This window comes from Halichoerus grypus, chromosome 10, assembly GCF_964656455.1.
Source record: "Halichoerus grypus chromosome 10, mHalGry1.hap1.1, whole genome shotgun sequence".
NCBI classification, from domain to species: Eukaryota; Metazoa; Chordata; class Mammalia; order Carnivora; family Phocidae; genus Halichoerus; species Halichoerus grypus.
The window spans coordinates 22784801-22799115 of NC_135721.1; the positions used below are offsets into that span (position 1 = coordinate 22784801).

Here is a 14315-nt window from a genome sequence, read left to right on the forward strand (position 1 = left end):
TTCTTAAAAGTTAAGGATTCATCTACTTGAAGACCCAGCCATTCTACTGCTAGGTATTTACCTGGAGAGTCAAAAACATGTTCATAAAAAGACCAGTACATGAATGGTCATAGCAACTTTATTTTTTTAATAGCCGGACCCTGGAGAGAACCCATATGTTCCTCATCATGTGAATGGATAAACAAATTCTTTATCCATCAGTATAAGGAGTATATTATTGATACATCAACAACATGGCTGAATCTCAAACTTAACGCTGTGAGAAAGAAGCCAAAGAGTACATGCTCTATATGATTCTACTTACATAAAAATTCTAGGAAATGCAGACCAATATGTAGTTCAATGGTTGCCTGAGGATGGGGGTGGAGGGATAGAATGTTAAGGGACCCAAGGAGACTTGAGGGTGATGGAGTGTTTATCACAGTGTTTGTTTCATGGATAAATGTTTATGTCAGACTGATTAAATAGTATATTTTAAGTGTGCACTGTTTATTATGCTTCATTTATAGTGTAGTAGACTTGTAAAAGAAAAACCTTCAGTATCTTCTTGCTAATTACAACTGTGGTTTATAGGGTTGTTTCTTTAAATATATTTTCAGTGGAAGTTAATGCTAACTTCTGTATCCATTAACACTTCACTTTGTTTTGGGATAACTTACTTTTACTTATTTTAAATTTGAAAATTACCATAGAGCCTGTTGTTAGTTGGCATAAGAATTACTTGAGAGCTTGTTAAAAAACTCTTCTGCCCTACAGTTTGATTTAACTTCTAAATAGCTAGGCCATAGGTTCTCTCTCTCTTTTTTTTTTAAGAGAGAGGGAGGGAAGATGGGGAGGGGCAGAGGGAAAGGGAGAGAGAGAGAACTTTCTTAAGGAGGCTCCCCATCAAGTGCGGAGCCAACGCTGGCCGGGCTCGATCTCACAACCCTGTGAGACCATGACCTGAGCCAAAATCCAGAGTTGGACCCTTAACCAACTCCACCCAAGTGCCCTAGGCCACAGATACTCTTGTTTGCCTTTGACAGTTCTGGTTTATACCTCTTATCTCTGTATAATAAATAATAGTGACTTCTGTCGTTGTTACAAGTGTCCCAGTTTAGACAAATTATATGATCACTTTACATTTAGAGCACCGGGGCATTTCAAACCCTCATTCCTAAGCTTGGTATAAATAATGTGCAACAGCAGGTTCAAGTTAGTATTCCTTGACCTGAGGGGCTACTACCGTACTTGGCCAGTTAAGACAGTGAAACCTGATGGTTTGGTGGACATCCTTTGAAAATTGAGGACCTTAACAAGAGCATGTCTTAACTCAAACAGTAATTTATAGACTAGTTCAGGCAGATTGTTCCCTCTAACCTGTACATTGTTGGAACTTTGTGATAACTGATAGTTATAATAAATGTGATTTGAGGAATGTTCAGTATCATCACACACCTTCTGAATTACTGTGGAAGTTCTAATCAACATATTTTGCTTTGAATCTTATATTCTGATTATTTGAAAATATAAATTTAGGTTAATTTGGACTATTAAATAAGGACAGTCCACCCCTCACTTTTTCAGTGATAGTGTATAAAAAGTTTTCTTTTGTATGAGAAACTATGCAGTTATGCCCGTGGTAGTTTTTATACAGTTCTTGATGGATTTTTTTAGAAGGGCTTGGTGTAAAGATACTTTTATAAGCAAATAAAATTCATAGGGCATTCTGAAAGGATACTGTTAAAATAGGTTGTAAACCAATTTTCTATATTTTCCCCTTTGGTACTTCTGCTCTTTATATCTTAAGCATGACCTTTATAGTACCAACCACCACCAAAACAGCATGCACCCGTCATCAGGGAAGTTCCTCTGGGAGTTAAGCCCTTTGGAAAGAATAAATATATAGAAGTATTCAAGAGGAAGGGGGGAAAAGCCTTGTATTTCCCATCCTTTCCTATGGATGAAGCCTCTGGGATTTGGAGACATTGAAAGGCCTGCCAGATTAGGACTAATCTCTCTCTCCTTTTCTGTACCCTGCGGTGGAGACTGGGTTTCTCCAGTTGATGTACCCTCCCAGGATTTTGACTCAGGCACTCATTATATATGATCTTTTGATTGGTTTAAAATTTTATCAAAAGGTTGACAACTTTAAAAGGTTTGTTGCTTAGTGTGGTTTTAGTGTGTATTGCTCCTTATGTGTATATATATCTCTGATTTCATAAAATGATGGTTTGACAGCTTCTCTAAAGTGGCATATGTCCATTTAAGTGAGTAAGAGGTGTTCTGCTTTATATAAAAATTTGTTCATAAATTTTAGAATCTGTAGGTAAGAAACCCATATATCAAAGTAAATGTCCTAATTCCTGTGAAGATTATACTTTCCTGATAGCCAAAGACATTAACATTCTCCAGTCAGTCCCTCCAACCTTCATTCACTAAAATTCAGTTGGTAGTTTATTGTTTGGTTTTTAAAACGGACACATGAAAAAATGCTCACCATCACTCAGCCTCAGGGAAATACAAATCAAAACCACAATGAGATACCACCTCACACCTGTCAGAATGGCTAAAATTAAGTCAGGAGACAACAGATGTTGGCGAGGATGCAGAGAAAGGGGAACCCTCTTACATTGTTGGTGGGAATGCAAGCTGGTGCAGCCACTCTGGAAAACAGTATGGAGGTTCCTCAAAAGGTTAAAAATAGAACCATCCTATGACCCAGCAATTGCACTACTAGGTATTTGTCCAGAGGATACAAACTAGTGATTTGAAGGGGCGCCCCAATGTTTTTAGCAGCAATATCCACAATAGCCAAAATATAAAAGAGTCCAAATGTCCATTGATACATGAATGGATAAAGAAGATGTGATGCGCACACACACACACACACACACACACACACACGCACACGGGACTATTACTCAACTGTTAAAAAGAATGAAATCTTGCCATTTGCAGTGACGTGGATGGAGCTAGAGGGTATTATGCTAAGTGAAATAAATCAGAGAAAGACAAATACCAAATGATTTTACTAATACCTATGTGGAATTTAAGAAACAAAACTTAAGGGGGAGGGAAAGATAATAAAATAAGATAAAAACAGAGGAAGGCAAACCATAAGAGACTCTTAACTATAGGAAACAAATTGGGGTTTCTGGAGGGGAGGTGGGTGGGGGGATGAGGTAATCGGGTGATGGGCATTAAGGAGGGCACTTGATGGAATGAGCACTGGGTGTTATATGCAGCTGCTGAATCGCTGAATTCTCCCCCTGAAACTAATACAGTATTATGTTGACTGAATTGATTTTAAAGAAAAAAGAAAAAAATCATTTTTACTGTTTTTCCTGTAGTGTCCTTAGCTTCTGCATATGCTTATCTTCATGTTTCTTTTATTTTCTCACAGAAAGTACTTCAAACTAGGAATTTAAACCTAATTAAGAGGACTGTGTTAAGGATGCCCCTGCATGCTGTTATTCCATTGTTGCAAGAGGTAACTGAGTATTTTTTTCATTTTAAGGTCCTAACACTGTGAGTTAAAGAGAAAATCTAGTGTTTAGAGAAATGGAATTACAGTATGTAAGCAAGCAGGGTATTTAGAGTAGATAATAGATCTACTCAAAATTTACCTAGTCCACATTTTTTAATGTATTTTTTTATTGAGATAATTCACGTACCATAAAATACACTCTTATTTAATACGTATAATTAAGTATTTTTTCGTATATTCACAGGCTGTGCAGTTGTCACGCCAAAAAAATAAATAAGTAAATAAATCATGTACCACTGAGCCATTCCCCATTCTCCCTTACCCCCAGATTCTGGCAACCACAGATTATATTCTGTCCCTGGATTTGTCTCTTCTGAATTTTCATTCATGTAAATTGTGGCCTAGATTTTTATCAGGTAATTACTCTTACTGTGGGAATGTGTTCCTAGATTATGTTATACTGGTTGAACATTCAGGAATTAGGAAATTTAGGAATCCTTTAGGAGTAGTGATTTCCTAAGTCTTTTTTGGGGATAGGGGCAGAGGGACAGAGAGAGAATCTTAAGCAGGTTTCCCTACCCAGCGCAGAGCCCTAATTTGGGGCTTGATTTGACGACCCTGAGATTATGACCTGCGCTGAAATCAAGAGTTGGGTGCTTAACCACCTGAGCCCCCCCAGGTGCCCCCTTAATAGTCTTTTCTATATTTTCTTTGTATCGTGGGAATTGGTGCACATGGGCTGCCTCTGAAGTGTGGTTGCTAATACTGTTTTTCTCTCCCTCAGCTTACAAAGAGATTGCAGGGACATCCTAATAGGTAAGATATTTAGGCGACTTAAATTGCTTTGATTTTATCAATATTTTAGAGGTGATTCTTAAAAACAGCAGTTTCTGACAGCATGAAATTACATAGTCGGCAGCTCCACGCTCTAAGTGGTAAGACTGTGCCTGTAAGGGTCAGATACTGCTCTTCCCACTTACTGTAAGTTGAGTGACTCTTATTCCTAAGATTTTAGTACAGTTTTTTCCTTTCTTTTAGGAAACTCCTGTGTAGTTTTTCCAGCTTCATTATCAGGTCATGTAATGAATTAGTAACGATTTAGTCCTAATCAGATGTAAAATTGCCTTTTGTAGAACTCCCCCAACCTCTGATAGTCGCTAAGACACTGTAAGGAAGTATTTTGTAGGACTGAATTTTGTGGGTCTTTTTTGTTAGTAATTTGATGATTAAAGTATTCAGATAGGGAGTTGGTATTGCAAAGATCCTAAGCTGACAGTATAGTATTACCAGCGCTACAGTATATAGTTTTGGTTTTTTTTGAAAGATGTTATTTATTTGAGAGGATAGCGAGAGAGCATGAGCAGGGCAGGGTGGTGTCAGGGAGAGGGAGAAGCAGACCCCCTGCTGAGCAGGGAGCCCAGCGTGGGGGCGATCCCAGGACGCTGGGATCATGACCTGAGCCAAAGGCAGATGCTTAACCAACTGAGCCACCCAGGCGCCCCTGCAATTTTTCTTTTCTTAAAAAAAAGAAAAAAAAAATTAAAAGATTTTATTTATGCATTTGAGAGAGAGAGAGCACAAGTGGTGGGGAGGGGAAGAGGGAGAAGCAGGCTCCCCGTTGATCAAGGAGCCCGATGTGGGACTCGAACCCAGGACCCTGAGATCATGACCTGAGCCGAAGGCAGACGCTTAACCAACTGTGAGCCACCCAGGCGCCCTTTTTCTTTTAAGTTTTTTCCCCTGATAGACTCCATTTGTGTTTGGAGCTCACAAAGAAAAAATAATTCATTGATTAGGCCCAGCTTTTACACATTTTTGGTCTATATTTGCCTTTTAATGTGGCATAGAAATCTTATGCTGTTTGTACCTGATGATGAGTAGATGGTGGGTGTAAAAATGTGAAGTCAGTTGAGCCCAGTTTACTGCCTTGGGATCAGTTAATTACGAAGTAAAGCATGGGTTTTATTCTTGAATTGTTTTAGAGGAAGAGAGTTTTGTCCTGTTCAGTCCATGTTATTCTCCTCTCCTTCCCAAGAGATAAGTCTGTTTCACAGATCTCAGACTCGTGAAGGGATGAGAACATCATCAAAGTCAGTGGTTTATTTAGTAGTGTTGTTTTTCACAGGGCACAATTTATAGATCTTTACTTGGCCTGAGTTTTCCTAATATTATAACTCCATTGTATTTAATTTTGAATTCGTGAATATTCGTTTACTTGGATTTTTCTTTTTTTTTCAGTGCTGTTTTAATGGTTCAGTGGCTAAAATGTGTGTTAACGGTCCATGCATCTTACCTATCCACAGTAAGTCTTCAGCTATAGTTGCTGCATAGTTTGGCTTTGATAAGGATATAAACTGATAATGTTAATGAAACATCCTCCCTCCACCTGCCCTTCAACCATCAGCTGCTGCTTTTAAAGATTTTATTTTACCCCAGGTGAATTGTAATAATGTCATCGTTGTTGGCTTTTGTAAATTGGCCTTTTCTTTGCCCTGGATTTTTAAAAGTAATATATATTCTATAGAGAACTTTGAGAAATACAGAAAGGAGAAAAGTAACATACTGATAAATTAGCCTTTAGATGTTTTTTTTATGTATATATATAACCTGTTTAGCAAAATTATTTTTACAATATATGTATCTCTCCGTTGTTCTACCTTGTCCCAGGACAATAGAAGATAGCTTGTGGTAAAAATGAAGTTGAATATTTAATAGCTGTCATTTTGTGGGGCTGCTGTCAGGTCTTGGTTATCTATCACAAATGGAAGGGAGGAAACAAGTTTTAATCAATACCAGAAAACACAGTTTTATAATACACATATTTACATACATTTCATAATATAAATTGGGTTCTTTGCTTATTAAATCAGTTATATATATGTGTGTGTGTATATATATTTTTCAAGATTTTATTTATTTATTTGACAGATTGCTAGCACAAGTAGGCAGTGCGGCAGGCAGAGGGAGAGGGAGAAGCAGGCTCTCCGCTGAGCAATGTGGGGCTAGATCCCAGGACCCTGGGATCATGGCCTGAGCTGAAGGCAGCTGCTTAACCGACCGAGCCATCTAGGCGCCCCAAATCAGTTATATTTTAAGTTTCTGGAAATAAAATTATACAATTCACTTTTTGCTTTTTCTTTAATTTTAATATCTAGCACCTTATAATAGATTTTCTTAATAGGTTATAGTGGATAGTTGAAGAAAGTTCTTAATTGCTCTTCTTTCTTTTTTTTTTAATCTTTTTATTGTTATGTTAATCCCCATACATTACATCATTAGTTTTAGATATAGTGTTCCATGATTCATTGTTTGTGCATAACACCCAGTGCTCCATGCAGAACGTGCCCTCCTCAATACCCATCACCAGGCTAACCCATCCTCCCACCCCCTGCTCTTCTTTCTTAACACAGTTTCACCCAACTCCGCCTGGTCACTGTCCTTGTTCTGTCTCAGGCTCTTTTGCCTTCAGTAGTTTGAAATAGGGAAAACAAGTGGATAACCTGCTTTGAAGCCAGGAGTTTGTTCTTTATGTGTCTGGGGAGAATTCTGCCAGGATGTTAGAATGGGGGGAGGTATAAGAACAGTGAGAATGGCTTTGGGGTTTCCCAGCTTGCGGAATCTTGGGATGAGTTGAGGGCAGTGGTGAGTGGAGTGGTGGAGTGGCGGGTGATGGGCACGGGAAGATTCCCACAAGCATCCGGACTTGGGGTGAACAGGACAGCACTTATTTTATAACCTCATTCATTTGCTTAGAAGTGAGAAGAGCCCTAGGAGGCCTTGTAGAGAAATCCCTTCTGGAGTCAAGGGTGAACTGCTGGAGTAGTAGTCTTGTGACGGTCACAGTCGTGGCAAAACAGACCAGAGAAGCACGGTGTGGAGAGGGCTCCCCTGCCTATGGGAATTCTGTTCTCACAGAACAGTGCTTTTCCTTCCACCTTTCCTTCGCTTCCTCCTCCTTACCAGATGTCCTTATCTTCTCTAAGCTGAGGGACTGTGCTAGGCATGCAGCTTAAGGAATGGACAAGATACCCTGATCTCCCTGTTCTGGAGCTTGTTGTGGGCATAGGGACAGATAAAAAAGAGATGATGGCCACTGGAATGTGATCACGTTAAACTTTGTTTTATTCATTTTTGTGTCTGTTTGCTGTTTAAAGTTTAACATTTGAATGAAACTCTTAATGCTAAATCGTCAGTGAGAGGAGGGCAAGTAAAGGCTAATTAAATGGCAAAGAGTGGGGTTCTTTTTTTTTTGTTCCCCTGGAGGGACAGATTTCATGCTTTAATTCCTTAAGCATGGTTCAGAGGATTCTTTAACGGGGAGTATGTTTGAAATACTGTAAGGTCAGCTTTGTACTCTATCGCTCTGTTGTGCTGTCTCTGGAAGCTGTGAAAAGCTTCCTTTAGCTTGCTTATGGTATAGGTAGATAATGTGATATAATCAGAGAGTAAGTTTCAGAGGAAAGCCCTCTTTAGCGTGGAGATACGTGGTGGGGGTATTTTTTATTTAATGTTTCAGTTATATTGACCTCTCTATTTTATTTTTAAATTTTTTAAATTACTTTTTAATTTATTTTTTTAGTAGGCTCCACACTCAGCGTGGAGCCCATCTTGGGCCTTGAACTCACCACCCTGAGATCAAGACATGACCTGAGATCAAGAGTCAGACACTTAACTGACTGAGCCACCCAGGCATCCCTCTGTATTATTATTTTAAAAAACACACTATTTTTTTGCCATTAGGACATTAAAGGCCGGCCTGTGAAAATTTGCGACGTTGCCAGGCTGTGTCCCAAGCAGCCACTGCCGCAGGAGGTGTAAGCAGATGCTTCTGGTGCAGTGGCTGAATACTGGGTGTTTCCGAGCATGATCTGTATGTTTGTTATCTATACTTTGTCATGATAGTATGAATATGATCATCTTTTTCCCCCTAGTTGCCTGATCTGGTACCCCAGCTGGGAACACTATACCAGTTAATGGAAAGCAGAGTAAAAACTTTTCAGAAACTCTCCCACCTTCATGGAAAGCTTATTCTTCTAATCACTCAAGTGAGTAAATCAGATTGTTTTGTGCTAAACTTTAGATGCGATAGGAATAGAGAGGAAAAGGATCGTTTACCTGAACATCGAAAGCCCCATGTTTCAGCAAGAAATTGATAAATCAGGATCCAGTCTTTAACTTTGGAAATGTTACGTATTTGACAGTTGGTAAACTTACTTGTGCTGGATTCAGCTTTTCCTCAAAGGTTCTCACTGTCCTATGTCAGTTGTTAATATAGTTAGGATGGTTATGCTACTATGAACAGCAAGTTACAGGGTATTTATATACAGTTACAGTTTTGGCACAGAAGTAAGTTCTGATCACCCTAAAAGGTATTCAACTTTTACAGAGTAATTCTTTATTCTTGTATTTAACAAGTTTGTTTTTTGCCCTGTATTGATCTGCATTTATTAAGGTCATCGTCATACTGGTTGAGGGCAAGTTTACTGTTGGGGAAGGTGGGGTGTGGTGGTGACTGCTATGCTTGTGATAACCTTGTACTCTACTTCATAATAGTACTTGATTATCTTTCAGGTTACAGCGTCAGAAAAAACAAAGGGAATGACTTGTCCTGCACAAAAGGCAAAATTGGTGTATGAGGAAGGTAAGGCTTGAGGGTACTGTAGATCTAGAATCGGAACATTCGTTTTTTAACATTGAGTTCTGTTACCTTATTTTGTAGAACATGACTGTGAGTAAGATCATACTATGGCACACCAGATTTTCTAATAAAATGGGCAAGCCTGTGGCAAAAATACCATCCAATAAGAAAAGAAAAGGTGCAAATACTGTATAGTAAAACGAGAAAGGGCACTGGGTATGGAAGATAAATTTAAGTGTAGGAGAACACTATGAATAAACTTATGCCAGCACATTAAAACCCTAGATGATAAGAGGTAATTTCTTAGGAAACATTAATGACAAAAGTGACTTAAAAATAGAAATAGAGACCTTGACTAAGCCAGTGGCCTTGAATTGATTTAATCAAAACTTTTGCTCAAAGATGCCAGGCACAGAGTTTTTATAGGTGAATTTTATCAATCTTTCCAAGGAACAAGTCATTTTTGTCATATATAACAATTTAGGCATTTTGTGAGTCAAAACCAGGTAAGGAGAGTTAAAACATTTTAGAATGTCTTTAAATATCTTGAGTAGCAAATTGATTACAGAAGTACTTAAGATAGTATGTCATTACCAAGTAGAATTTATTTAAAGATTGTAAGGCCATTTAGCATCGAGATCTATTTAACGTAGTTACCACATTAACAGAATAACAGGGAACAACATGTATTAATGATGGAGAAAAAGAATTCAGTAAAATTCAGTCTTCATCTCAGTGATAATCTGAGCAATCTACGAATTTAAAGGAATTTCCCTAATCTCTATCAGACAAAGTTGAGAAGCATTCCCATAAAGTCAGGAACTAGACAATAATGTACCTTTTATTTCTTCTGGATATCTTGCCTAGTATTGTATGAAAGAAGTGAATTCTAGAGCATTGGACTTGGCTGGCAGTTGTTATCCTTCTCAACTTAGAAAATGCAGCAGAATTTAAAATATACCATCATTAATGAGATAGGGAAGTAAGCAAGTTTATTGGACACCCAAGATCAGCAGAAAGGAATCAATTGCATGATGGTCTCAGCAATGTATTGTATGTCTATTAATGTATTTCCCAGTCAGAAAATGTATTAGGAAAAAAGATTGCATTCACAGCAGCAGTCAAAATTATGAAGTACCTAGATAATAAAACCTTTATAGAGAAAATAATAAAACATAGCTGAAGGACATAAAAGCATACCTGAATTAATTACTTAGACTTTTTTTTTTTTTTCCAGTTTTACTGAGATACAGTTACATATAACATTTTTTTTAGGTGTACAACATAATGATTTGATAATCTATGTATATATTGTGAAATGATCACCATTATATGTTTAATTTACATCTATCACCACACATAGTTGGAGTTTTTATTTTCTTATGCTGAGAACTTTTTACTCTCTTAACAGCTTTCAGATACACAGTACGATATTGTTAAGTGTGGTCACCATGCTGTACGTTATATCCCCAGGACTGACTTCTCTTATAATTGGAAGTTTGTACCTTTTGATTTTCACTCATTCCCCCCATCCTCCACACCTCTGGCAGCCACCAGTCTTTCTCTGTGTCTATTGGTTTGGTGTTTTAGATTGCACATCTAAGTAAGATCATACAGTATTTACCGTTCTCTGTCAGCCTTACTGCACCTGGTACAGTGCCCTCCCGGCCCATCCATTTGTCACAAATGGGAGGGTTTCCTTTTTTTAAATAGCTAAATGGAATTTAATGGCTGAATGTATATCACATTTTCTTTAACCATCCATCCAGTCCATCGATGGACTCTCAGGTTGTTCCCATGTCTTGGCTGTTGTAAATAATGCTGCAGTGAACATGGGGGTGCAGGTATCTCTTAGATCCTGATTTCGTTTCCTTTGACATACACCCAGCAGTGGAATTGGTGGATCATCTGGTAGCTTTATTTTTAGTTTTTAATTTCTTAGGGAGCCTCCATACTGTTTTGAATAATGACGGCACCAATTTACATTTCTACCAACAGTACCATGAGGGTTTCCTTTTCTCCACATCCACGGCTTAGTTTTTTAAGATGGATTTTGTTAGGGTTTTGGTACTTGTCCTACTCAGTGAGATCTTGATAAATGGACTTTTATGCAGATAAGAATATTAATGTTACTGCTTAGATGGATGGTAGCTGAATGTAGTATTTCTAAAAGTAAATTCAGGAATCGGACTCTGTTTAGTTGATAGGGCTCTGCCCTCTGCTTGTTGATCACCAACTTAAGGCTGCGTTTTTCCCCTTGCAGAATCTTCTGAAGAGGAATCAGATGACGAAATTGCAGAGAAGGACTCTGATGTGAGTACCTTGTTTCCTGGTGCATAAATCTGCCTTTACACCCTTGCGCTCTGTACGAACAAGGCCTTCATGAATGCTTTCTGTGCTTCATCTATTTCCACCAGGATAACTGGGATGAAGATGAGGAAGAGAAAGAAAGTGAAAAAGATGAGGATGTTGATGAGAACGATGAGGAGGAGGAAGATGCTGAAGAAAAAGATGAAGAGAATGGGGAGGAGGACAGGGATGTAGCCAGTGAGAAAGAATTAAATGGAGATTCTGACTTAGATCCTGAAAATGAAAGTGAAGAAGAATGAGGATGGAGAACAAGCCGATGGAGCTGTCACCTCCGGTGCACCTTCCCCAATGCTGCCGAGTTCTCCTGGGAAGGGTTGTCTCTGGGACAGGCGCCAAGGACCGTTGCACATTTCCAGATTCCTCATGGTGGTTCCCATGCCGTCTCGCTGTCCTGAGCACCCCAGACTTCACTGTGTATATAAGAGTGTTTCCTTCAAATGTTAATAAACTTTACACAGCAAATAGACACCTTTTCTGCAATGTACTGACATGAGTGTCCAATATATGGTATATTTTTATAATATAATATCCCAGTATGGTTGGTTATAGCAAGAATTGACATAAGTGAAGACACAGACATTTCCCATGTAGGGTTTTAAAAACTGGACTTTTGTGAAGGAGTCAGCTCTTATCTCAGGTTGGTATCTTTCATCAGATCCAGATACAAAGCGGCACTAGTGAAAACAATTTTTAATTTGGTACATTTTCATAAAATATGAAGGGATAACTAAAGATTCGGAGCAAAAACAGTTGGGATTTAAAAACTTTTAAGTATCAGTATCCCTAGCTTGTCTATTAATGGTGGTGATCTGATTTGAGTCAGGTTGAGTATTTGGAGTGCTTCCCCCAAACAGCCACTTATTTTTTAAGCTGTCATGTGGAATATTTTTTTAAAACACAAAAAATTATGGTAATTAAAAAACTAAAGAATTAGCCATATTAAGGATTTTTCTTGACTGCAAGTTGCCTGTAAAGAATCATCAGTGTATAGATTTAGAAGTACTCATTATCTGCAACTTTTTAAAAAATTCAGTTATAGCTGCTTTTGAAGAGGTTTTCATTTTTATTTAAATTACTAATGGATCAAAGAACAACTGTTTATTTTTTCTCTTTGGTTTTAGATATTAATGATAACCTTGTTGGAATTTTTTTCCAAAGAAAATATTTTTATAATTCAGTAATTTAATGTTTTCCTTCCTTTTCATTACCCACTCTTGGCAGTGTTAGGGTATCTGTTTACCTTTAAAATAATAAATCTGACTCAAGATTTTTTATGTATGTATAAATAAGTATTTTGGTGTGCTACAAAAGCCTTTTCAAATTACCAGTAATTTTTTTTTTTTAAATTAAAAGAATGAGCCAGTATTTGTGTAGTGCTCTCTAGGGAACAATGCAGATGGAAGCTCAACTCTAAGGGAGGGCTGGGGAGATGGGTTTATTTTTACCACCTGTGAATATGTAGAACACAAAACCATTATCTCTGAGGGACTTTTTAACTTTAATGGCAGAACAGAGATTTCTGTGCTCAACTCATAGAGCTGGAGCCACACAAGCATCTTGGGAAAACAAGTTTGAGCCGCTACTGGTGTAATGTACAGTTATATTTGTCTATAAATGGAACTGTTTATGGCAATTTAATACCATTCTCTTTGTAAAGTGAATAAATATTCATCTTTACCCGGTGCTTGTCTTGTGGTATATGTAGAGGAATACAGCCACGTTTGGCTTGTGTGCAGGTTTCAAGAAAGTGATCTTACTCCACTAGCATTAAAAGGTAAGCACGCTCTCTGGGTTTGTTGGAAAACCTAGAATTTGTAATGAAATGAAAGAACCAAGAACTTTGAATTTAGATGCAGCCCCGCTTGGCTGGGTGATGCTTCCATAGCCTGAGGCTGCAGCGGCATCGCCAGGATGGAGGTGCTCATCCACTGGGTCCTGCTTTGTGGTCTGTGAGTCTCCTTTCCCTGCACGTGACTCTCCCTGAAGGAGTCGAGTACGGTGTGTAGTGATTGCTTACTCATTATTTTGGGGGTTAGACAAATCCAGGGCTTAATTAGGCTTGTCCCAAAGACATTTCTGGTTTCAGGGTATTTTTCACTATGTTGTTCCATTCCTAATCCAGGCAACATTTTCTGTGGGTAGGGTCATCTTTTCTGAGATAATTTTCTTCCCAACCTTTGATTTTGAAAAGTTAACCTTCCATCATCACCAAGGATTACACATTGTATTTGGTTGTTATTGCTCTATTTGTGTGTGTGTGTGTGTGTGTGTGTGTGATTGCTCTATTAATCCAGAATTCTCCCTTGTGTGTTTGTGTTTAATGATTTTGATGCTCAAATGATTCCACATAAATTAAGCTGTGTTAGAGAATGTTTTATAACCTGGATTTGTCTGTTTCCTTATGCTTAGATTCTGGCTTAAATGTTTTTTGGCAAGAATACTAAATAGGTAACTGATATTTGAGATTAATTTGTAAAAAGTAGTTCTTTGGGTATAGATGAATATAGAGTATAAGTATGTTTTGACATAAGTAGATGTCCAGCTTTTAGGTTTGGGACTTCTGAAGTTTTAGTGCAGAGGGATGTTTGAGGGTCAGAAACAGGATCTTGGTAGTGAGAACACTGGGTATATTGATGCTATATAAGGCTGTTTCCTGTGGAAGTTAACTCTTAGCATTGTACCTTCGTTCATTTAACAAATATTTATTGATTGCCAACTCTGTGCCAGGGATTATGTGGTTGCTTGGTATGCATCACTGATTCTGTCCTGAGGAGCTGACATTCTACCAGAGAGATCTAGGCAAAAAATACTGTATCAAGAGTAAGTAAATTCAATGTA

At 38.1% G+C, this 14315-nt stretch overlaps 1 protein-coding gene across 1 annotated transcript in view; it reads left to right on the forward strand.

Annotated features, from left to right (window-relative positions):
- The window catches only part of WDR43 (WD repeat domain 43), a 48293-nt gene extending 35139 nt beyond the window's left edge, over positions 1 to 13154 (forward strand). The window contains exons 12-18 of the mRNA XM_036113248.2: positions 3386 to 3472; positions 4254 to 4285; positions 5708 to 5771; positions 8401 to 8514; positions 9041 to 9110; positions 11371 to 11420; positions 11525 to 13154. Of these exons, the coding sequence (XP_035969141.1) occupies positions 3386 to 3472; positions 4254 to 4285; positions 5708 to 5771; positions 8401 to 8514; positions 9041 to 9110; positions 11371 to 11420; positions 11525 to 11716 (609 nt within the window). The 3' untranslated portion in view covers positions 11717 to 13154. The remainder of the gene's footprint in view (positions 1 to 3385; positions 3473 to 4253; positions 4286 to 5707; positions 5772 to 8400; positions 8515 to 9040; positions 9111 to 11370; positions 11421 to 11524) is intronic.
- Positions 13155 to 14315: the final 1161 nt, after the last annotated feature.